Below are 25,787 nucleotides of genomic sequence, written 5' to 3' on the forward strand. Positions count from 1 at the left end.
TTGAATCTGTGGAGGCAAGTTTTTAATGTATAAGTTGATAGATCCTTGATTAGTTAGGGGATGAAAGAATACTTGGAGAACGCAGGAGATAGTGACTGAGAGGGAGAATAGATCAGTCATGATAAAATGGCAGAGCAGACTCGATGGCCAAATGACTTAATTCTGTTCCTATATCTTATGGTCTCAATCCAACACGCCCAATGGTTCTGGATTCACAACAAGGGCCTCAATGCAACTGGTGAAGCCAGATAGGGGAAAATGACAGAAGATCAGAATTCTACCAAACTCAGTGAGATGCCTTCCACTAACCATGGGTCTAAAAATTACAAAATCAAATCCTCCTCCTCAATCAGATAATAACTTTTGTAGAATTTGATAGATCAATGTTCCCTTAGTTGCAAATTAATTATAAGCTCACATCTCTGTTGTGAGACTCAAGCCTATAATTTTCTGGCTCAATCCAAAGACCTCCAATTCGGGGGGGGGGGGGGGGGGAAATGGTGAAAAGGTGTAATACATAAAAAGTAAAACTTGCAAGGCTTAGGTTCTGCTTCATTCAGCCAATTAAATGATGTTCCTACTCTCTGCTACAAAGCTTGCATATCCCCACTATTTATGGCTTGAATCTCAAGATACCCACATCTTTTTTAAAAAATGCCCAAAATATGGGCAGCCTACCTCTACAATCAAGCAGGTTTAGAGAGATAAATGACAAGCATTTACAAGTTTTAAAACAAAAAATGACAATATCTATGTATAAAACAGCTTCTTCAAACTTGCAGTGGACACTGCCACCTGTACATTAGATGCCCTTTGAGGATGGTTACTTGTTCTTGTGACACAGCAAATGACACTAAAAACAATGCACCAAACTATTAGATCAAAATTTAAGAATCAATTCAGATAGGCAGTCTAGTATCATACAAACATTTGGGTATTTCTGCCTAATCGGGGTCTCACAGATCAGTCAAACAGAAACCTAACCTAATCACATACACCAAAGTATAATGTCATTGGGAAGATGCTCTAAATTTCTCCATCACAGTTCTTAGATTCACCCTTATAAATCCAAAAGGAGGCTCTAAAGACCTGCAGCTAGGAAGGGAACCAGCAAAAGAGTCCAATTCTAAACTCTCAAGACTCTTCCAATTACCTTTGACTGTTTTTTCCTCTGCTCTACATGCCTTTTTCATGTTGAATGATTTGAGTGTGGAGAAGATGTACTGAGCAGAAGAATGGCAAGAGCTTGATAGAGTGGATAACTTCTATAACCAAGAACAGAGCAGTAGCACCACCAATGGTTGGTCTTTCATGTAAACTTCTACCAAACTAATTCTGCAGTGGCAGTAAGTCAAGAAAGCTAATCAAGAAACAAAACTACATTTCATCCTAACGCTACCTGTTGCAGATGCACTTTACCAGGAGAAGATTTCCAGTGGCATGCAGAAGTTTGGGCACCCCTGGTCAAAATTTCTGTTACTGTGAATAGTTAAGTGAGTAGAAGATGAACTTATCTCCAAAAGTCATAAACTTAAAGATGAAACATACTTTTCAACATTTTAAGCAAGATTAGTGTATTATTTTTGTTTTGTACAATTTTAGAGTGGAAAAAAAAGGAAAGTTGCACCATGCAGAAGTTTGGGCACCCCAAGAGATTTGAGCTCTCAAATGACTTTGACTAAGGTCTCACACCTTAATTAGCTGGTTAGGCTATGGCTTGTTCATAGTCATTGTTAGGAAGGGCCAGGTGATGCAAATTTCAAAGCTTTATAAATACCCTGACTCCTGAAACCCTGTCTCAACAATCAGCAGCCATGGGCTCCTCTAAGCAACTGCCTAGCACTCTGATGCCCACAAAGCAGGAGAAGGCTATAAGAAGATAGCAAAGCGTTTTCAGGTAGCCGTGTCCTCAGTTTGTAATGTATTTAAGAAATGGCAGTTAACAGGAACGGTGGAGGTCAATTTGAGGTCTGGAAGACCAAGAAAACTTTCCGAGAGAACTGTTTGTAGGATTGCTAGAAAGGCAAATCAAAACCCCCGTTTGACTGCAAAAGACCTTCTGGAAGATGTAGCAGACTCTGGAATGGTGGTGCACTGTTCTGCTGTGCAGCGACACCTGCACAAATGGGACCTTCATGGAAGAGTCATCAGAAGAAAACCTTTCCTGCGTCCTCACCACAAAATTCAGCATCAGAAGTTTGCAAAGGAACATCAAAACAAGCTTGATGCATTTTGGAAACAAGTCCTGTCGACTGATGAAGTTAAAATAGAACTTTTTGGCCGCAATGAGCAAAGGTATGTTTGGAGAAAAAAGGGTGCAGAATTTCATGAAAAGAACACCTCTCCAACTGTTAAGCATGGGGGTGGATCAATAATGCTTTGGGTTTGTGTTGCAGCCAGTGGCACAGGGAACATTTCACTGGTGGAGGGAAGAATGAATTCAATTAAATACCAGCAAATTCTGGAAGCAAACATCACACTGCCTGTAAAAAAAAAGTTGAAGATGAAAAGAAGATGGCTTCTACAACAGGATAAGGATCCTAACCACCCCTCAAAATCCACAATGGACTACCCCAAGAGACGCAGTGAGATCAGCACCGGGCTGGAGAATGGAGGTTCTCGAGTTCGATCCAGTGTCAGACCGTTCCCGTGCCGGGTTGATGTTGATCCGGTAACTCCCGTACCATCTGTGCCAGGTTGATATCGAGCTTGCAACTCGACATCATAAAAAAAACACTACCACCTCCAGTTTAAATTCCCACGTGGAATATTGTGGAGGATTAAATACCCAAACCCAGCACAACTCCAACTTATCCCATTTAACCTGTCTCAGTGTGGGAGACTTTAGGACCTGGGGGTTTCAGTGCAGTGGTCCTTAGGACCCAGCAGACCTTGGGAACCGGCGGAGCTGTGTTTCTGTTCCATTGATGGAAAATGATCGCAATTTAAAATAAAGTGGAAATAATAAAGCAATCGGAAAGAGGTGAAACGCCATCGGTCATTAGAAACGCGTTAAGTTATAGTCCATCAACGATCGGAACAATTTTAAAGGATATAGCGAGAATAATGGAACATGTGAAAGGCCCTGCCCCAATGAAAGCTACAATTATTACTAAGCAACGCAGTAGTTTAATTATTGGAATACATACATTTCTTAAGTGTTTTATATGCATAGAACGGTAAAATATATACTATGTACTAAGACAAATGTTTGACTAACTGACGCTAAATACTGACACTTGTTCCCGCTTATGTACAAATCAGACTTAAAGACGGACTCAGGAAGGGAACTCACTTGTAACCCAGGGTCTGCCTGTATCAGGGAATGGCCAAGAGTATCAAACACAAAAAAAGGTGTAAAAGTGAATAACATTCTGTGGGTAGTAGCAAACAATGGTGCTCCAAAACCAGCTGTGTATACTCAATGTGTTACATTGTAGTTACCTACCAAAAGAAAATGGGGAAATATTAAATGTCCTGTTCTATGCAGACAGCTATGATCTACCTGCATGAAACAGGTAAAAGCCCAAGGAGCAGCTGTTTCATCTAAATGTGTGGCCTTGCTTCCTGTCAATTTTCTCAATGGCCCAATTTGGCCATTAATCCAAACTGCCTTTGCTTCAGTCAACTCTCAATCATCTGGAAATCAACAGAAATCACAAGAGATAGTAGCACTTACAAACTGCTTTCTCATTCTAATTCAGTTCTACTAATCTACCCATTTAATGTTATATTGGCAAAAGAACAATATTTGAGTAGTGACTGACAGGAATAACTGCTCTTTAAATTATAGAAGCATTTGACTGAATGTGGCATTAAGGAATCAATAAAATCAACCACTTAATCTCTGGGGAGGGTTCACTGATTTGACATTACTCAAAGAAAGGGTTGTGGTTATTGGAGAACAAATCAACTCAGTTCCAGGACTCTGCTACAAGAGTTTCTCAGAGGAGTGCTTTTAGTATAACCAGATTCATACATTTCAATGGCCTTCCCTCCAACACAAAAATCAAAATTGAAAATGCCCACTGATAATTAAAATTTTAATTTCATTCATAACTCAATTCTGAAACAGTCCATGACTGTCTCTATATTCAGACATGACCTCAAGTGGAAAATAACTTTTACACCACACGTGCCAGGAACAAGTGAATTACCTTCATCACAAGGACTACAGTATTTCAAGGTGATGGCTCATTATCTAAGGGACAATGGTCAATAAAAATACAGTCAAATGAACAAGGACTCCACTCCATTACGTTTAATCTGAAGTTCCAGGGAAAATTGACAGGAAGCAAGGAATAAATTGACAGGAATAAAATTGACATTTAGATGAAACAGCTGCTCTTTGGGCTTTAACAATATTTAAACCTCCAAGTATCTTCTCTTCACAATAACATCAGTAGCTACTGTTTGCCAATGATCCACATCTGTATATCATCTAACAAAACATCTGGACAACTAAACCAGATCCAACAGATAACAACTTTTCCACCTGAATGAGCAGGAAAACTTACTCAAACTTAATAATGACAAACTAAGTCACCATTTTCACTTTCTGACATAAATTTCTCCATACTCAAGTACAGTCAGCCCTCCTTATCTGCGAGGGATTGGTTCCGGGACCCCTCGCGGATACCAAAATTCGCAGATGCTCAAGTCCCTTATTCAACGAGTCTCAATGCGGTGGATCATAGGACCCAGCGGAACCCCAGACCTTATTTAACCTGTCTCAGTGCAGTGGACATTAGGACCCAGCGGCAGAGATCTGAATCCGCAGTGTTTCTGTTCACGAAAGTAATCACGATCACGATTGGAAATAATAAAGTGATCGGAAAGAGGTGAAACACCATCGGTCATTGGAAAAGCTTTAGGCTACGTCGGTCAACGATCGGAACAATTTTAAAGGATAAATTGAGAAAGGCTCTGCCCTGATGAAAACTACAATTATTACTAAGCAACGCAGTGGTTTAATTTTTGGGGTTTTGGGTTTTTGATTCTCCACATCAACCCGCCACGGTGGAGAGCACACTCGGGAGCTATCTGTCACTAGATCGAACTCGGGAACTTCCATTCCTGAGCCCGGCGCTGAAATATACGTTCTTAAGTGTTTTATATGCATAGAAAGGTAAAACATATACTACATACTAAGATAAACGTTTGACTAACTGACGCTAAATAATACTGGATGTACCTGTTCCGACTTACTTAGTAAGAACTACCAATTTTTTCGATCCCGATCCACGCTAACCCACGCACATCCTCCTGTATACTTTAAATCATCTCTAGATTACTTATAATACCTAATACACTGTAAATGCTATGTAAAATAGTTGTTATACTGCATTGTTTAGGGAATAATGACAAGAAAAAAAGTCTACATCCTCGAACAATAAGTGCTGGAAGAGCACTTCCGGGTTTTCGTGATTCACGGTTAGTTGAATTCGCGCATGCGGAATTCGCGGATAAGGAGGGCCAACTGTACTGAAAACCAGTACAAATCAACTGGCTGGAGTGTTTACAGGGATCTTCAAACTCTCGCTTCAAATCATACTGGCGACCAAGAAGAACATGGTAATCTTCCTCAATGACTATCATCCAGTAGCACTTGTATTCACTGTGATGAAGTGCTTTGAGAGGCTGACCATGAAGCATATCAACTCCTGCCTGAGGAGTAACCTGGATCTTCTCCAGTTTGCCTAACGTCACTTCAGATCAACAGTAAATGCCATTTCATCGGCCTTTTATTCAGTTCTAGAGCACCTGGACAATGAATCATGATGCTCTTCACTGAGTATAGCTTAGCATTCAATACTATCAACTCCTTGAAACTATTAAGTTCCAAGACCTGAATTTAAATACTTCCCTGTGCAATTAGATTCTCAATTGTTTCACTTGCAGACCCCCCAGTGTGGATTTGCAACATTTCCTCCACAATCACCATCAACACAGGTGCATCACAAAGCTGTGTGCTTAGTTATACCCATTTTTGTGTGGCCGAGTACTACTCCATACTTAGTCATACTTGGGATTACCAGTGACTGCACTATTTTCTGAATGGAAGGTGATGATGATTTGGCATCTTGGAGGGAGATTAAAATCTGGTTGAATGGTGCCACAACAATCTCTACTACAGGAGGAGGAAGCCAGAGCTCCCATGAGCCAGTCCTCAGAGGTGGAGGTGGTCACTTTGGCATTATGACGTCAGAAGATCTGTCCTAGGACCAGCATGCAAGTGCCATCACAAAGACAACAGTGGCTCTACTTTCTTAGAAGTTGGTACAGATTCAGCATGTCACCTAAAACTTTGACAAACTTCTATAGCTGCACAGTGGAGAATATACTAACTGGTTGCATCACAGCCTGGTATGGAAACACCATTGCACAGCAACAGAAAAGTTTGCAGGAAGTAGTGGATACAGCCTAGTCCACCACACGCAAAGCCCTCCTCACCAATGAGTATACATCTGCAAAAAGCACTGCCACAAGAAAATAACATCCATCAAAGACACCCACCATGGTATACAAACGTTAGGTCCCATCCACCAGCAACAGTTATTATCCTACAAACATCAGGCTTATGAACTGGCATGGATAACATCACTCGCCTTAACTCTGAACTGATTCCACAAACTTTTTACTTTTAAGGACTCTATGACTCATGATTTCAGTATTATTAATTTTTGTATTTGCACTATTTGTCTTTTGCAAATTGGTTGTTTGCCAGTCTATGTAAAATCTTTCATTAATTCCATTATATTTCATTATTTTTCTGTAAATTCCAGCAAGAAAATGAATCTCAAGGTTGTATATAATGACATGTGCATACTTTGAATTTTGACTTTGATATATCACCAACTCTACCCTCAACTGGTAACTGTCCTAGACTTACAGCTGTTTGCAACTCCTATATAGTTTTTGATGTAGTTTCTGTTCCAGGTCCAATCATCTTGCATCCCCTTAACCTGAATCAATTCCACCCTTACTTAAACTATCTAGTCCTAAAACACTCAAACAGTATGTTAACTTACAAATTTAATATTTTATATAAAATATTACAATGTTAGAAAGCATTATAGATACTGAAGAACTTATAATAATGCAGATGGAAAATTAAAGATAAAATATGGACATTCTTCAAAAAAAATACAAGAACGTCTTTTCTTTATAACTTATGAAGTCCATCTCGTACCAAACCTAGGTATTGTTAAATAAAGCAACACATACACATTGTTCCCTGCACAATACGAAATTTGCTAGAGCCAAAAAAAACTTCCTCTTAATTAATGCAACCTCCATTACATGCAATCCATCAATTGTGTTGTTGGACAATTTCACAGCATAATGTCTTGAAAAGGACAGCTCAGTGATACAAGATAAACTACAGTTAAATTACTATCCTTTCACTGGGAAAAATGCGACTTCATCTTGGAAAATGACCTGCACCTTCTATTCTCTCCAGCGTATAAAGGGCAGAATATTTTAAAAGCACTTCATTACCCTACTGATTATCAACAATTATAAAGTGAATACAATGAACCTCATTCTCAAGTACATGAAAATGAGGTAATATCTTATGTCATGTATAAACATTATATAATAATGCAACATGATCCTATGACTGTTTGGAGTGCTGACTACCTATAATTACTAAAGAAAATGAGATGTTATAGTGTAAAAGCAAAAGAAAAAAATACTTAGACTACACTTACAAAACTTAGCAAATCTGAAAATGGAAAGGGGCATTACCAGAAGGAAGAAAGCTGTTAACAATATCAAATTAAGTTGGGCCAAGTAGGACAGATGAAAGGCTTAGCTGGAATAAAATCAAGTGACCCAGATGGAACTGAAGTTCGAAATGCAAGCAGTTTCTAGAATACTGCAGATGAGTTTGGACCAGCAGACAAAAAGAAAGGATGCAAGTGCTACAAGCTGACAAACAGGTAATCTTTTGCTTATTGTTAAAGTTGAAAGTCATTTAAAAAGAAACCCTGTGGTGGTGAAGCCTAGTGTCATTTTTCCTATCCTGGATACCCTTTAAATAATTAGCATGATCATCCTATACCACCCCTTACTCTTCACTAACTTTCTTTGGCCCTGTAAATCTAACCAAACTTGAGGCCTCTTTACTGCAGTCTTTGACAAAGTGGAGTGGACATCAGTGGATGAGATATACAAGGAGCCAAAGCCTTCAGAGCTCTTTCGCCTCTTCATGACCTTCTGACAGCTCTGCTGGTCAATATATCTGACAATAAGGGACATTTAAAGTCAGCCAAAATTTTATAAATACCTAATAACATCTGTGTTAAAAAAGCACTTACTTTTACTATCCAGTTTAGAGAACCCATTCAAATGAATGGGGCCAGATAGATACACTATTCATGGCTGGTTTAGAGCTAAAATAACAAAAACTGTGATAATGATAGTGCAAACTGCCCCCTAGCTTAGCATGACTGGTCTTCAACCCTCACACTTGTGCCAGAACAAGAAATCAGCTGCATCAGCATTTGATATCCATGCCATTTGTAATTGTGCTACAATGCACTTCAAACTCAAAATATACACCTTTGAAAACAAAGTTCTGATTATCAAAAAATGTCACCTTCTCAATGAACAATGATCAAATCATGAACACCATCCCCCAAAACCTTATTTCATGTTGGTATTTTAAAAATCCACAGTATTTCTACAAAGATAAACAGGAATAGTTTTGCTATCTTTTCTCAACATTACTAAAGAGGCTATTTGGTCATTATCACACAGCTTTGTTCGGAGAATTTAGATTCATAAATTACAACTATGCAACAATGATTTAGGATGCTTTGAAAGAAAGGGTTATACAAAACACAAGCATACTTAAACATGCACAAATGGTATAGGAATGACCTGGATGAAGAAGTCGTCGAAGGGTGGGTAGGTAAGTTTGCTGATGACACAAAGGTTGGGGATGTTGTGGATAGTCTGGAGGGTTGTCAGAGGTTACAGTGGGACATCGACAGGATGTAGAACTGGGCTGACAAGTGGCAGATAGACTTCAAGCCAGGTAAGTGAAGTGGTTCATTTTGGTAGGTCTAATTTGAAGACAGAATATAATATAAATGGCAGTGTGGAGGATCTGAGAGATCTTGGGGTTCATGTCGATAGGTTACTCAAAGCTGCTGCGTAGGTTGACAGTGTTGTTAAGGCGGCATATGGTGTGTTTGCATTCATCAAACGTGGGATTGAGTTCAGGAGCCGTGAGGTAATATTACAGCTAACAGAAGTGTGCAATAGTTTGGGCAACCCGGTCAAAATTTCTGTTACTGTGAATAGTTAAGTGAGTAAAAGATGAACTGATCTCCAAAAGTCATAAAATTAAAGATGAAACATTCTTTTCAACATTTTAAGCAAGATTAGTGTATTATTTTTGTTTCGTACAATTTTAGAGTGTAAAAAAGGAAAGGAGCACCATGCAGAAGTTTGGGCACCCCAAGAGATTTGAGCTCTCAGATAACTTTTACCAAGGTCTCAGACCTTAATTAGCTTGTTAGGCTATGGCTTGTTCACAGTCATTGTTAGGAAAGGCCAGGTGATGCAAATTTCAAAGCTTTATAAATACCCTGACTCCTCAAACCTTGTCTCAACAATCAGCAGCCACAGGCTCTCTAAGCAGTTGCCTAGCACTCTGAAAGTTAAAAAATGATGCCCACAAAGCAAGAGAAGGCTATAGGAAGATAGCAAAGCGTTTTTAGGTAGCCGTTTCCTCAGTTCGTAATGTAATTAAGAAATGGCAGTAACAGGAACGGTGGAGGTCAAGTTGAGGTCTGGAAGACCAAGAAAACTTTCCGAGAGAACTGCTCGTAGGATTGCTAGAAAGGCAAATCAAAACCCCCGTTTGACTGCAAAAGACCTTCTGGAAGATGTAGCAGACTCTGGAGTGGTGGTGCACTGTTCTGCTGTGCAGCGACACCTGCACAAATGGGACCTTCATGGAACAGTCATCAGAAGAAAACTTCTCCTGCGTCCTCACCACAAAATTCAGCATCAGAAGTTTGCAAAGGAACATCTAAACAAGCTTGATGCATTTTGGAAACAAGTCCTGTCGACTGATGAAGTTAAAATAGAACTTTTTGGCCGCAACGTGCAAAGTTATGTTTGGAGAAATAGGGTGCAGAATTTAATGAAAAGAACACCTCTCCAAATGTTAAGCACAGGGGTGGATCGATCATGCTTTGGGCTTGTGTTGCAGCCAGTGGCACGGGGAACATTTCACTGGTAGAGGGAAGAATGAATTCAATAAAATACCAGCAAATTCTGGAAGCAAACATCACACCGCCTGTAAAAAAAAAAAGCTGAAGATGAAAAGAGGATGGCTTCTACAACAGGATAATGATCCTAAACACATCTCAAAATCCACAACGGACTACCTCAAGAGACGCAAGCTGAAGGTTTTGCCATGGCCCTCACAGTCCCCTGACCTAAACATCATCAAAAATCTGTGGATAGACCTCAAAAGAGCAGTGCATGCAAGACGGCCCAAGAATCTCACAGAACTAGAAGCCTTCTGTAAGGAAGAATGGGCGAATATCCCCCAAACAAGAACTGAAAGGCTCTTAGCTTGCTACAGAAAGCGTTTACAAGCTGTGATACTTGCCAAAGGGGGTGTTACTAAGTACTGACAATGCAGGGTGCCCAAACTTTTGCTTCGGGCCCTTTTCCTTTTTTGTTATTTTGAAACTATAAAAGATGGAAATACAAAAGTAATCTTGCTTAAAATATTAAAGAAATGTGTCATCTTTAAATCTATGCCTTTTGGAAATCAGGTCATCTTTTACTCACTTAGCTATTCACAGTAACAGAAATTTTAACTGGGGTGCCCAAACTTTTGCATACCACTGTACACAGGACCTTGGTCAGACTCCACTTGGAGTACTGTGTTCGGTTCTGGTCACCTCACTACAGGAAGGATGTGGATACTATAGAGAGAGTGCAAAGGAGATTTACAAGGATGTTGCCTGGATTGGGGAGCATATCTTATGAGAATAGGTTGAGTGAACTTGGCCTTTTCTCTTTGGAGCGACGGAGGATGAGAGGTGACCTGATAGAGGTGTATAAGATGAAGGGCATTGATTGTATGGATAGCCAGAGGCTTTTTCCCAGGGATGAAATGGCTAACATGAGGGGGCACAGTTTTAAGGTGCTTGGAAATCCCAGGGGATGTCAGGGGTTTTTTTTCCAGAAAGAGAGTGATGGGTGCGTGGAATGCACTGCCGACGGCAGTGGTGGAAGCAGATACAATAGGGTCTTTTAAGAGCTTCTTAGGTACACAGAGCTTAAAAAAAAGAGGGCTATGCGGTAGGGAAATTCTAGGCAGTCTCTAGATTAGGTTACATGGTCTGCACAACATTATGGGCCAAAAAGCCTGTAATATGCTGTAAATTTCTATGTTCTAAATCTAGAGTTGTGATCTCATATTGGGCAGAATGAGAGTGTGCTGTGACTTCTTTTTGAGAAAAACAACCACCCAATCTGGAGATAAAGACCTTAACAACAAGCCAAAAAATCTACTACTTAACGTCATGATGAATCAGTTGCAGTACAAATCAATTATAGCTCCATGTAAATAGGAAGTGCAACTTCAATTTTGTAAACATCTTTCCTGACCTCAATGCTCCAATTCTTTACAGCAATCCAAATCTGTTATCACTGTCATTGAGACAACAGTCATCTTTTGCTTCTCAAAAAAAGGGAAAACAAGAGATTCTGCAGATGCTGAAAATCTCAGGCAACACACAAAATGCTGGATAAATTCAGCAAATCGGGCAACATCTATTAAAAAAAGTCAAAGCTTCAAGCCAAGACCTTTCATTAGGAAAGGAAGGGGGAAAAGATGCCAAAATAAAAAGGTGTGTGGTGGGGGGAGAAGGACAAGCTTGAAGGTGTTAGGTGAAGCCAGGTGGATGGAAAGTAAAGGGCTGAAGAAAGAATTTGAAAGGAGAGAAAAGTGGACCATGGGAGAAAGGTGAGGCACCAAGGGGAGGTGATAGGCAGAATAAGAGGTAAGAGACCAGAACAGGGAATAGAAGAAAAGGGGGAGGGGGAAAAAAGAAAAAATTACCAGAGAAATCTATGTTCATGCCATCAGGTTGGAGGCTACCTAGATGCTTGAGGAAAAAGAAATGGGGAGGAGGCAGTGGGGAAAGGTTGTGTATAAAATATCTGTAATCTTACTCGGGTCCAACCTAGCATGAGATTGGATTCACTTTTCATTTTGTTCAGGAATGCTAGTCTGTATATTATAAAGCAAGTAGTGTTTGTTTCTTTTCTGCAAAAGAATGTTAAAAATATTTAAATAATTTTAAAATGGGGTTTTTTTCAAAACCTTGCATTTAGTTTAACAGTTCTGAAACAGCTCTAAATACGAGACTCATTTAAAAACTTGAAGTCAATTGCTGGCTTTGGCATAAATCAAGGTTCTGCCTCCAACTTTGACTTTGCCAAAATGTGTTAAGAACAGTGGCACAGCAATACACTGTCTGAAACTAAAACACTATCAAGAATCTGCTGCACATTTGCTTGGCTTGGAGTATCAGCTTGATTGGCCTGCCACATCCAGTTCAAGTGGGGGGGGGGGGGGGAGAAGGCATAATTATGATTAGCAGTGTCCAGAAAGATCTGGTCCAATTGTACTCAGTTTAGCTTTCAGTTTATCCAAAGGTGCACCATGAGATTACTCTTATGCCACAGACTGATGTGAGCAGTGAACCAGATAGTACACATTTTCTTCCTGGAATGTTTATCGTTGATATTGAACTGAATTCAAAAAGAACAACTACTTCCTCTTGAGCTCATTCAAGCCCTGTGCATTCAGGGCACACAACTAGGCAAGGCATCAGCTCAATAAAACCCCCAGGTACACAGCAGACACAATGTCATTGTGTTGACTATGCTACTACATTAAAGTATTCTCAACGGACAGCTCCTGTATGAACAATAACACAACTGTTTAACTTCTGAACCAAATTGGGTTGAAGCTTCATTACTGGACATAATATACTACGATTCATGAACTACAAGCTTGAATTGATCTTGGTATATTATTGTCTCATATACAAAGATACAGTGAAAATCTTGTCTTGTACAGTGTTTATACAGATAAAATCATTACATTGTGCATTGAACTAAAATAACGTAAAACAGTAACAATGCAGAATATAGTGTAAAAGCTATCAAAAAAAGTGCAGTGCAGGTAAATGATAAAATGCAATATCAATACAAGGTAGACTGAGGTGCCAAAAGACCAAATTATCATGCTATGGACCTATTTCTTTCCATTAATCCACTAGGTAAAGGTTTAATATCAATTATCCGAGATAAACTAGCAGCCTTACGACGGGCCCCTGTGGATAAAATCAAATTGGCCTGGGAGCAAGATTTAAATATCTCCTTATCCGAGGAGAGCTGGGACTCAGTTCTCAAATCGGTTAACTCAACCTCTCTATGTGCTCGCCATTGCCTTTTACAGTTTAAGATTGTTCATAGAGCCCATATGTCTAAATCTAAACTATCTCGATTCTACCCTGGCATTAGTCCGCTCTGTGATAAATGCAAGAGGGGTGTGGCCTCTCTCATCCATATGTACTGGCTCTGTCCTAGCTTGGAGAAATTCTGGAAAGATGTCTTCACTACATTATCGGGTACTCTGAATCAGCACCTAGAACCTAACCCCTTAATTGCTCTGTTCGGTTTTTGGGGCGAGACAGATTTATGTCTGGGTCCGACCAAATGCCAAATACTATCCTTTGCCTCTCTCCTGGCTAAACACTTGATCCTCCTTAGATGGAGAGATGTTGCCCCGCCCACTCATGCGCAATGGCTTAACGACATTATGGCCTGCTTGGACCTCGAAAAAATTCATTATTCAGTTCTTAATTCGGATCTAAAGTTCCATAAGGTCTGGGGACCTTTTATCGAGTACTTTCATAACCTTTCTCTTGACTAGGGTTTTTTTTTCTTTTTTTTCCTTCTTTTCGGTCCCTTGCTTTCAGCTCCCTTTTTTTTCTGGTAGTAGGCATTATTATCCTCTGTTGCTAAGTGTATTCACAGTCTGGGAGTTTGACTGTCCTGATTTATATTGTGTTGTGGTCGGTCTGGAGTTGTTTTTTTTCTTGTGTTGTGGGGCTTGGGGAGGACACTAAGCTCACTTGTCTTTAATTTAGGTGCTTTTTTGTTAAATTCTCTTCCTTTGTAGCATATTGTTATTGTATGCTTAATTTTGCACTGTATCAATGCTCCTCATTGGGATTTGGGGTTTTTAATTTGTAAAATGTTTTGAAAAACTAATTTAAAAAATTTTTTTTTTTTTTAAAAAAGACCAAATTATCATACGAAGTCCTTCCAAGCATTTAGTAATAGCAGGATAGAAACTGTCCTTGTTCAATATGCTGATTACTACTGCATATATTTTACAATAATAAACATACTATTCCAACTGCTTTCAATGATCTATGCATCAACCAGATGCACCATTCATAATCAGGAAAGCTAAATGTGCATCGATAGCACAAGGTAAAACATGATACAATCACACTTCTAATTATATATCCTAATTACTTTTAAATAAAAGTGTGTGGCATACTGTATCTGATATCCATAATAGTTTCATGCATCGTTCGGTACAACTTGGAAAAAATGCACAGAAGTGTGCAGCAAAGTGAATCTTTGCTGGATTATAGAATGTGGCTGTGAAATAGACAATGTAGATACTAGAATCTGAACAAAACAACCTGCTAGAGGAACTCAGCTGGTCAAGCAGCACCTGTTGGTGAGAGGAATTGTCCTTATACAGGGATTTGACCCAAGAAATCAACAATCCCTTACCCCACAACACACAGTGGGTCAAGCAGTATCTGTAACACAAAAGGTGCTGGAGGAACTCAGCAGGTCAGGCTGATGAAGAGTCTTGATTCATTTCTTTCCATGGATGCTGCCTGACCTGTTTAGTTCCTCCAACTCTGCACATCTACAAAAACCCAGCATCTGCAGAAACTTGTGTTTTTGCCCCAGAGTTCCTCCATCAGATTGTCCATATCTCACAGTAGCAAACAATCTTACAATATAGCAACATCCATACAATTACGCCAAGAGTGCATAGGACACAATGTGACCCAGGGAATGGCAAGAGCAAGCAACATCCCATCATAGAAGTGTGAATCAACAACTCTGGGAAATGATTTTGAGATGGAGTGAAACATATTCTTAGTATCAGTATCTCCCTTATCAATTAATTGTGTATCACGAGATGTACACTCCCACTATTGGCTAGTTTTTCCTGTAACCTTGGGCATTAGTATGAACAGGTACATAATAACACCGTGGAGCAACTTCCCCCTGTAGTTTAAAAGAACATGGTTAAATTCTTTTCTTAAAAAATGCTGGAAATATTTTTGAGACCATGGAACTGAATCATTACGTCTTTTCCCCTATATGTGGCCTCACCTGCTGAGTATTTCTAGCATTTTTATTTTATTTCAATTTCTACCGTGACGCTGGGTGAATGGCTACTGCCAGTCTATATCCCTAGTGGTAGTCCTAGTGATAGTGACAGTCCTAGTGATAGACTTATCCTGCAAGGTAGGGTGTGTGTCAGTACCCCTTGTAAGACAGTGTTTACACTCATGCGAGTACAGTGACTAGCAACCGTCCTTCAAGTGCTGAAGCCTTGGAAACTGAGACCCGCGGCTCTCGACCCACCGGCACCCGTATTCCATCCCAAACTTTCTCCTCCCTCCCCTCGCCCATCGCAGAGACAACCAACAGTAGGGCCCAAGCGGGCCGGCGACGGAAACTGAGGCTGAGGCGGCGGGGCCTGGTGCGAAGCGGGCGCTACCGGCACCGGACACGAAAGCGCTGCCACTTGCCTGAGCGTTGGGCCCACGCAGGCCGCGTCCGTGCTCTCGATCTCCTGCAGGATACGCTCGTGTTCCGTGGCCGTCTCCAGCCCCTCGGTCTCTGCCATCTTGCAGCTAGGGCTGGGCGGCGATAGCGATGAACCCAGTTAACGGCTCATGGCCCGGCCTTCCTCCAAACCACCAAGGAGACGCCCCTCCTCGGTTCCGGGTCCTCGGGCGTTTCCACTTTGCTCACGGTACCCACCCCGCGTGCGCGTGCACGCTCAGCCAGCTCGCTCCGGTTGTGCGCGTGCACGCTGCCCAGCTCGCTCCGGTAGTGCGCGTGCACGCTGGCCAGCTCGCTCCGGTAGTGCGCGAGCGCGCTCACCCTCCCTCGGTTCTACCTGCCGCAAGTCTATTTCTTTTCTGTATGTAAGCGCTCAGTGGCGCAAAAGGCATCCTTCGTGTTGCGTCCAAATGACACTACGACACTCAACACGTTTCTCACCTGTTAGAAATGCGGCTTCGTTTCCTTTGGAGTAATCCTCCGACTGAAATCCAGACGTAACCCAACACCTTAAACTTCACGTGGTGAATCAGGCTTGTGCGATGCAAACACGCGAAAATACTAACACATTTAATGCATTTGAACAGAGAATCCTACAAAAAAAATAGTGGATATGGCCCAGTTAATCATGAGTAAAGCCCTCCCCACCATTGGCCACATCTACACGGAGCGCTGTCGTAGGGAAGTGGCGTCCATTGTCAAGAACCCCAACAGCCAGGCCATGCTCTCTTCTCGCTGCTGCCATCAGGAAGGTGCTACAGAAGCCTCAGGACTCACACCACCAGGTTCAGCAACAGTCATTAACCCTCAACCATCAGGCTCTTGAACCAGAGGTGATAACTAAGCCCCATCACTGAACTGTTTTCACATCCTATGGACTCACTTTCAAGGACTCCATCTTATGCTCTCATATTTATTGCTCATTTATTTTCATTTGTATTTGCACATTGGTTGTCCATCCTGTTGGGTGCTGTCTTTCATTGATTCTATTGTTTCTTGGACTGATTATGTAAGCCTGCAAGAAAACGAATCTCAGGGCTGCACGTATGTACATTAATAATAAATGTATTTCGAGGTTTGAAAGGTATGGCAAATAATTGATCCATCTCAAAATTAAGATTTTCTTGTCAACATAGGGTCAATACCATTCTGATTGCAGAGAACTGCACATGCTTTTTCATTCTTACATTCCTTAAAACCAATAGAACTATGTCACATTTAAATCAGTTATACTCCTCGCTCTGGAATAACCCTGAGATATGCATTGGGAAAAGAATGGTATAATGGAAAGAATGGAAGATTAAAGGTGTAAATGCAGTAGGTATCTCTATGAGAATGGGATTTTTATGTCATGTGGATTTGCAGAGGAAATATAACTTTGTAGATAAAGGGAATTTTTGGAAGTATTTACAAATAAGACATTGCATTAGTAGTATATTCAAGAACAGTGACCCACAAAGTAACTCTTTAACTGAATGCTTTACATTACCACAGGAAGTTCATAAAGCATCAGTGTTTTATAAAATGTTCAAACACTCTGTGGGTGAATCGTGTAACAATCTCAAAGCAGTAAGGATCTTGGAAGCGATATTGAAGATAATGAATGGTCAAATATTTTATCAAATGTGGGTAGACATTAGGGAAGCGAGAGGGAAATTTATTCAGTATAAGATAGTACACAGATATTATTGGACACCAACTAGACTACAAAATGGGGATTGTTGATAATAATTTATGCTGGAAATGTAAAAATGAGGGGGCACTTATTTTAACATGATCTGGGAGTGTTCTATGGTTCATCCATTTTGGTGTAAAGTTCTTGATTTGTTGGGAAATCGATCGGGTTCCACACTGCCCTTGTGCCCATGGCTTTGTCTCTTGGGTGATAGGACAATGATACCTAATGTAAACAATGACAAATTTACTATTTTAAAGGTGGGTCTCATCATAGTTGCAAGAATTATATTGCAAAACTGGAAAAAACGCAGATGTCCCACTATGAAGGAATGGACTGAGGAAATGATTAAGATTTCATCATATGAACACATGTTGGGAAGAATTAACAGTGAGGGGAAAGTGCAAGGTGCATGGGATCAATTTTGGTTGTCTGTTAATTTAAACTTAAATTAGAACTTTTTTCTGTTTCTATGTCTTATTTGTTTTCCTGTCACGGGATGGCTGTGTAAATATGCTGTACTGTATCTGCTTTATGATATGCTGTGCTGCTTTGTAAAATAAGAATAAGTAATAAAAATTTGAATAATAAAAAAACAATAGAACTGTTGCCATTCATATGGCCCCTGAGGTGGTATACTACTGGTGTTAACAATGCATGGTAGCCCTTGAGGGAACAGCAGGAGATTCCCCAGCATGCACATTTGACAGTCACCATGACACTCATTATAAAATACAAAAAAAAATTTGCTCTTCCCATCAAGAGGTCTCTGATTATACAAGTGGGGCTACAGGTAAAATGTGGAATTATTCTCTCTTTTCCTCACTACTTAACTTATGAAGTTGAGAGTTAAAGGTTCTCATCAGATGCTAGGTACTACTTCAATGGGAAGAATCATTGAAGTACCTGGATCCACGTTAATACATCACTGCAACTTTAGCAGGATAGATCCCATATTAACAAAAATAAACTGAAATTGGATATCAGCAATTAGATTGGAAGAATTCATAATTTATTTTCAGAATATTCAAATTTTAAAAGGCAATATATTTGTATATTAAGCTCATTCCCTGCAAGCATCAGATTCAACATATGAAATTCAAGTCCTGGTAGGCCGTTTTCAGCCTGCTTGTGTTCTGCAAAACTTGTTTCTTCCTGCCTCAACTTTTCTTTCTCCCTCTTGTCCAGTATATTTTCACTTGTATCCATAACACATCTCTTGCCCATTACCATTTTAACAGTCCCAATGGGCTCATCTGCACCATGGATGTCTAATCCCTCTATGTCTGTATGCCACATCAGGATGGTCAGAGAGCTCTTCACTTCTTTCTTGAAAAGGTGCCACATCTGTCTCCCTTGCTTTATCCATTGAAGAAATTCTTCATCTCAACTCATTGTCTCCAAGTTATTAATGCAACTTGGGATCAAGCTATGGCCACCTCTTCATCAGATACATGGAACAGTTCATGTTTCAGTTTTTTCAGGGACCCCCTCCCCAACTGTCTTCTCCATCAATACTGCACTGATGTTCTTGCTACATTCACACTGAACTAGAATCTAATTCCCTTGGCTACCATTTCCCCACACATTTCTTACTTTCACATTGTCTAAATCTGTCTCTTCCCTTCCTTATTTTGAAATCTCCATTTCAAGGGATAGATTAGTCACCAATGTCCATAATTAGACAATCAATTCTCTCACCTATTTCTGACTACATACACCTCCCCCCACTTGACTTCCTGCATGGACACAAATTCTATTATACCAGTTTCTCCATCATATATTCACCAGTGACAAGGCTAGACCAGAACCAGATGTGGCAGGAGGTACAAAGGTGCTGGGCATCAACAATGAAGAAAGAAATGGTAAACTATTCATCGTGTTTAAGGGAAGGGATTGGACAAGGAAAGAATGCATAATCAAGGTAGAAAGCAACAAGTTTCCTGAGCAAATGAAGTGACAAACTTGGCAATAACAACATTTTCGTCAATTGTGGCTCCCTCTGCCATAGTGGACAAGGTTCTCACCTGTATCTCTTCTTTTTCCTAACACACTCTTCCCAGCCAGAATAATAATCAGCTTCTCCTTCCACCGATTAGACTCCATGTTCAATGATGAGTCATATGCCATCATTTTTAACTCTCCCATGCCTGGCTGAGCAAGAAGGAGGGTTGGGCATAGGGCTAGCAACCCCATCCCATAAAAACCCGGTATTTAAAAAATGCCAACAGAAGCTCTAAAGATATCATCCCTGGGAGATGAAGAATACACCAAGATGGGCTACACCTGGAGACAACATGAAAGGCTGGGCCAGAACAGAGGGTTCAGATGAGCTACTTTCAGTGACCTATGGCCCAGTAGGGATGATGGGAATAAGTAACAGTACTCCATAATTCTTCCACCTCCAATGGCATTCCATCAAATGCATCCTCCCCTCTTCCTTCAACAGTCTAAAGAAGTTGTCCCTGTGCAATTCCCTGATCCACTCTCACCACCATCAACCATTTGTCTTTACATGAAACTCCCCCATCCCATAGGGGATTAAAACATCAGCCCTTTAAGGCTTTATAAGGCACTGGTCAAACTGCATTAAGAGTATTCTGAGCAGTTTTGGCATCCATATCTAAGAAAGAAACATGCTGGCATTAGAAAGGGTCCATCCGAGGCTTACAAGAATGATCTGGGGAATGAAAGGGTTAACTTGATGGCTCTGGGCCAGTATTCGCTGGAGTCTGGAAGAACGTGGTGGTGGGGAGGGAAATCTTATTTAAACCTATTGATATTGAAATATCTAGAGAGAGTGGATGTGGGGAGGACGTTACCAATAGTGCAACAATCTAGGGCCGGAGTGCACAGCCTCAGAATAGGAGGATGGCCCTTTAGAACAGATGAAGAATTTCTTCAGCCAGAGGGTGGTGAATCTGTGGAATTCATTACCACGGTCAGCTGTGGAGAAAAGGTTGAATGGGTCATCAATAATTATGGAGAGAAGCCATGAGAATGGTGTTGAGAAGGAAAATAAATCAGAAATGAACAAATGGCAGAGCATACTCTATGGGCCAAATGGCCTAATTCTGCTCCTATACCTCATGGAGCATTTTCTCCCCATCACCTTGTTCTCTTTCCACCATCAGCCCAATCAGTCCCTCCAGGTAACGCAACAATTCACTCGCACTTAATCCAATTTTTCAATCAATTTCAGTATTCATAACGTTACTCCCTGTACAGTGCAGAAAGCAGACGTTACAGAATGTTTCTAATAGATCCGGAGAATGACCCTGCGCTTCCACCTGCCACATTAACTCACCTACCTCACCCTGTGTGTTTTGGGCTTCCTGCATTTCTCCAGGGACGTCCAGTACTCAAGAAGAGGATTACATTTTCTGTCCGAATACGTTGTAACCTTCTGGACTTACTACCGTACTGAATTTCACCATTTACCAGCCTTCTCCACAGACTGTTGTCTATTACTGCGCCAATGTGTTCTTTCTTCCCTCCGCCCCCCCCCCATCTCGAACTACGCTTAAAAAATAATTGTTACCCCATCTTTGATCTGTATCTTCTCACATGCATTCCCTGGTCTTTTTATTCTCGACTTCTTTTGCATCTTAAAATATATCTGTTTTTTACTCATGATATTTGGCTTGCTGAATGCGTCCAGAAATTTCTGTTTGTACGTGTTCGACGTTAGATTCCAGTTTCACTAAATATGCCGATTTAAAAATATATTTTAGCGTACTAATGTTAACAGAAATATCAAAAGTTTGGGAGAGGGGAATAACTACAGAGGATCGGCGAACGAGAACCGTAATTGCCAAGGCCCCCTTTAACCCACTGCGATTTGAAGTCCAAACCGGATTATATTCTCCCACCAACAACACCCCCCTCCACGTGGCTGAAAATATCTATTAACCAAATCTGCGTTTAATTTCGTGAATTACTAAATATCTACGAAATAAAATACCTAATAGGTCAACGCTGGACAATAACAAAATCGTTGGAAAGAACCAGCGATTCAGAATCAGGTTTAATATCACTGTCAATGTCGTCAAGTTTGTTGTTTTGTGGCAGCAGTACATTACAAGACATAATAATATTATTCATAGATACACACAGACGCGAGATAAATAAAGATAATAATTAAATTAAATAAGCAATGCAAAGAGAGAAGAAAAATACAGAGGTAGCATTCGTGGGATCATGAAGGTCGGGGGGTGAAAGCTGTTCCTGAAACGTTGAGTGTTTGTCTTCAGTCTCCTGTACCTCTTCCCTGATGGTAACAATGAGAAAAGGGTATCTCTGGATGATGGGCGTCCTTAATGGTAGGCGCTGCCTTTTTGAGGCATCGCCTTTTGAAGTTGTCGTCAAGGCTGGGGGAAGCTAATACCCATGATGGAGCTGGCTGAGTTCACAACTTTCTGCACCTTTTTCCGATCATGTGCAGTGCACAATCCATACTTGATTATGATGCAACCAGTTAGAATGCTTTATGGTATAACAGTAGAAATTTGCGAGTGTCTTTGGTAGTATACCTATTCTCCTCAAACTCCTAATGAAATATGGCCATCGTTGTGCATCAATATGTTAAATACTTAGAGAGCTACAGTCTCTTTTAAAAGTTGTTCCACTTTCACGTGGGAAATCGGATTCATGCATGGATAACGTTTTAATTAAAATGCCCACACACTTAACGTCTTCAAGTTTTGAAAATACTCTTACTTGATATCGTATGTATTTGTCGTTCAAATGGACCATCGTCAGTTTAACCCCTAAATTCAGCACATGAACTGTACCTTACAAAAGTCACGGGGGGGGGGGGGCGGAGGAGAATTTGAAGAAACTTTTTTAGATTGAAATTTTTTCACCCCCGTATGAATGGTTCAAGCAAATTTGGACGCCGCTCGATTACAGGCGTTAACTTTCAACTCTTTATTAACTAGCCAAATATCTTTAAACAGTTAACCGCTTAAAAGATACACAGATTCACAAACTGTTGTGAAACCACGGATTTGCTTAATCAACACTGTCTTTCCCCTGTGAAAACAACTTTGAAGTCAAGCGACTGTTAAACTGGACAACTAGAACTGTGATTTTACACAACGCAAGCCTAAGATACCACAGCTAGACATGTGTTGCGTGTCTTTGCCCATTGCCAAACTCTTTAGTGACGATGAGAGAAAATCACGTTACCCACCGTAAACTTGAGCCAAGAGGTAATTCGAGTGTTTCGATCTCCGAAAACACATTTTCATAAATTTGATTTTCTCGAGTTTCTTCCTTGGAGGCAACTGATTTATTTGCCTGGGCCATCGTTTTAAACGTCTTCAGTCTCGGAATGTTGGAGTGCAATTTTTTGATTCTACAGAATGTAATACATAAAAAGTGCGCGAAACAGCGAAATTAAACCAACATGATCCCATCCGAAGGTGCCACACAATTACTGCTTCTGGGTGCAATCTACCACCTCTTCAATAAGAGGTGACGGGGGATGACTTATTTTTAGCGCATGGTTATTTAAAGCCTATCATGTGTCACTCTCCAACTGATTAACCTTTCACAAATACCAACATAACCGCTCACGCGTTCTTTAGAAAACACAGAAAATAGGTGTCTAGTTGTTTTATGGAATAGCGAAGTGTCAATAAAATAGGTCGGAGGGTCTCTAATACCGTCTAATATAACAAGAGGCACTATTCCGAGAAAGTACTCGTTTGACCTTGAAGCCAACAACCGAACAAATCATGATTATAGTTACGTTTTATAACTTGATTTTTTTTTTAGCCGCAAGTAAAGTCGGAGAGTAGAAGACGGAAGTTAAATCTGAAATGATGCCAACGTGGAAAGTACTGCTTTTCAATTATTGTGACTCTGTGTCAAACCAGATTGGCTGTAAAATAGACCTCAGGAAGTTCCAAGCACTTTGCACACAAATAACGGTGCAGTAATGGCCATGTAATCTGTGGCCTTTTCTGCAGCTGACAGAATAACCGAGTAGGGTTACGCTTAGAATTTCACAAGCAGGGTGGCTTTTTTGACGGTGCAGTGTGCAATCCAAATTTCGAGTTCAAGTATCTGAAGTGGGTTTTAAACATAAAAATTGGAGCAAGAGAGATCTTCATCCTGTTCTATCAATCGACAAAATTGACTTAATTAAGTTCCCTAATTGTAACCACATATCAAACACTCATCAGCTGAGTCAACCATACAAAGTCCATCTCACAAATATCTGGAGACATGCCTGAACAGTGAATAGGGATAGGGACCTCTTCGTCACACATTAGTTAAGCAGCTGCTGTGGACCAGACCAGAGGCATTCAAGTCTGGAGACCAAGAAAACTATAAGAGGTGCAGGTACCATCTCCAGAAGGCCATCTCAAGGACAAAGTGGAAATACCGGACCAAACTTGCTATCACCCGTTATAAAGTTAAATCAAACGACACATTGAGCATTTCTTCTGAGCATTGACTTCTCTAATTTCCATTAATGCCCCTCCTCCCCTTCTTACCCCATCCCTGACATATTTAGTTGTTTTTTTTCTCTCTCTGCCCATCACTCTGCCTGTTTTCCATCTCCCTCTGGTGCTCTCCTCCCTCTTTCTTTCTCCCAAGGCTTCCCGTCCCATGATTCTTTCCCTTCTCCAGCTCTGTATCACTTTCGCCAATCACCTTTCCAGCTCTTAGCTTCACCCCACCCCCTCCGGTATTCTCCTATCATTTCTCATTTCCCCCTCCCCCCACTACTTTCAAATCTCTTAGTATCTCTCCTTTCAGTTAGTCCTGATGCAGGGTCTGGGCCTGAAACATCGACAGTGCTTCTCCCTATAGATGCTGCCTGGCCTGCTGTGTTCCACCAGCATTTTGTGTGTGTTGTTTGACACAATGAGCTCAATGCCTTCTATGCTCACTTTGAGCATCAGAATATGGTGGAACCATCGCAAACTCCCCCATCCCCTTATGATCATATGATGTCAGTCTCAGAAGCTGAAGTGCAGGCTGCCTTCAGGAGGGTGAATGGACGGAAAGCATCTGGACTGGACAGGGTGCCTGGACATCTACTAAAGATCTGTGCTGACCAACTGGCTGGGGTGTTCACTGAGATCTTTAACCTCTCGTTTCAGCAGTGTGTGGTACCCACCTGCTTCAGGCAGGCTTTGGTTATAACAGTGCCCGAGAAGACCATAAAGACCTACCCCAATGGCTACCACCCAGTTGCACTTACATCCACAGTGGTGAAGTGATTTGAGAGGATGGTGATGAAACGTATCAACTCCCACCTAAGAAGCGACTTGGATCAACTCTGATTTGCCTACCGGAACAACAGATCCACAGCAAATGCCATCTCATTGATTCTTCACTCAATCCTGGGACATTTGGACAGCAAAGCTGCACACATCAGGATGTTCTTTATTAACTACAGCTCAACATTCAATACCATCATCCCCTCAAAACTAATCAATAAGGTCCAAGGCCTTGGCCTCAATACCTTTTTGTGCAATTGGATCCTCGAATTCCTCACATATAGACTCTAGTCAGTTCAGATTGGCAAAAACATCTCCTCATGATCTCCATCAGCACAGGTGCATCACTGGGCTGCATGCTTAGCCCCCTGCTCTAATCACTTTACACCTATTACTGTCTGGCTAAGCACAGCTCCAATGCCATATTCAAGTTCAAAGGTGACACTATTGTTGTAGGCTGAATTAAAGGTGGTGATGAATCAGCATACAGGAGGGAGGTTGAAAAATCTGGTTGAGTGATGTCATAACAACGTCTCAATCAATGTCAACAAGACCAAGGAACAGATTATAGACTTTAGGAGAGGTAAGTCAGAGGTCCATGACCCAGTCCTCATTGGAGGACCAGGGGTGGATAGAGTTAGCAATTCCTGAGTGTTACTATTTTGGAGGACCTGTCTGGGACCCAGCACATAGTTACAATTACAAAGAAAGCACGGCAACGCTTCTACTTCCTCAGGAGTTTGTGTAGATTCAGCAAAGTATCTAAAACTTTGACAAAGTTCTATAGATATAGTGGAGAGTATATAGACTGGCTATACCGCAGCCTGGTGTGGAAACACCTATGCCTTTGAATGAAAAATCTTACAAAAAGTAGTGGATTCAGCACAGTACATCACGGGTAAAGCCTGCCCAACCGTTGAGCACATCTGCATGAAACA

At 40.9% G+C, this 25,787-nt stretch overlaps 1 protein-coding gene across 4 annotated transcripts in view; it reads right to left on the reverse strand.

The window, feature by feature from the left end:
- LOC140715379 (exocyst complex component 6-like) overlaps positions 1-23,045 on the reverse strand; it is a 169,959-nt gene extending 146,914 nt beyond the window's left edge. Inside the window, exon 1 of one of the 4 annotated variants that reach the window (XM_073027471.1) lies at positions 22,806-23,045. In XM_073027471.1, coding sequence (XP_072883572.1) covers positions 22,806-22,921 — 116 coding nt within the window. In that variant the 5' untranslated portion in view covers positions 22,922-23,045. Of the gene's footprint in view, positions 1-15,899; positions 16,218-22,805 lie in introns of those variants that run through there. The other 3 variants (XM_073027473.1, XM_073027472.1, XM_073027474.1) reach the window with 3 other exon arrangements.
- Between the last annotated feature and the right edge of the window lie 2,742 nt (positions 23,046-25,787).

This window comes from Hemitrygon akajei, chromosome 23 (genome assembly GCF_048418815.1).
Source record: "Hemitrygon akajei chromosome 23, sHemAka1.3, whole genome shotgun sequence".
NCBI lineage: Eukaryota > Metazoa > Chordata > Chondrichthyes > Myliobatiformes > Dasyatidae > Hemitrygon > Hemitrygon akajei.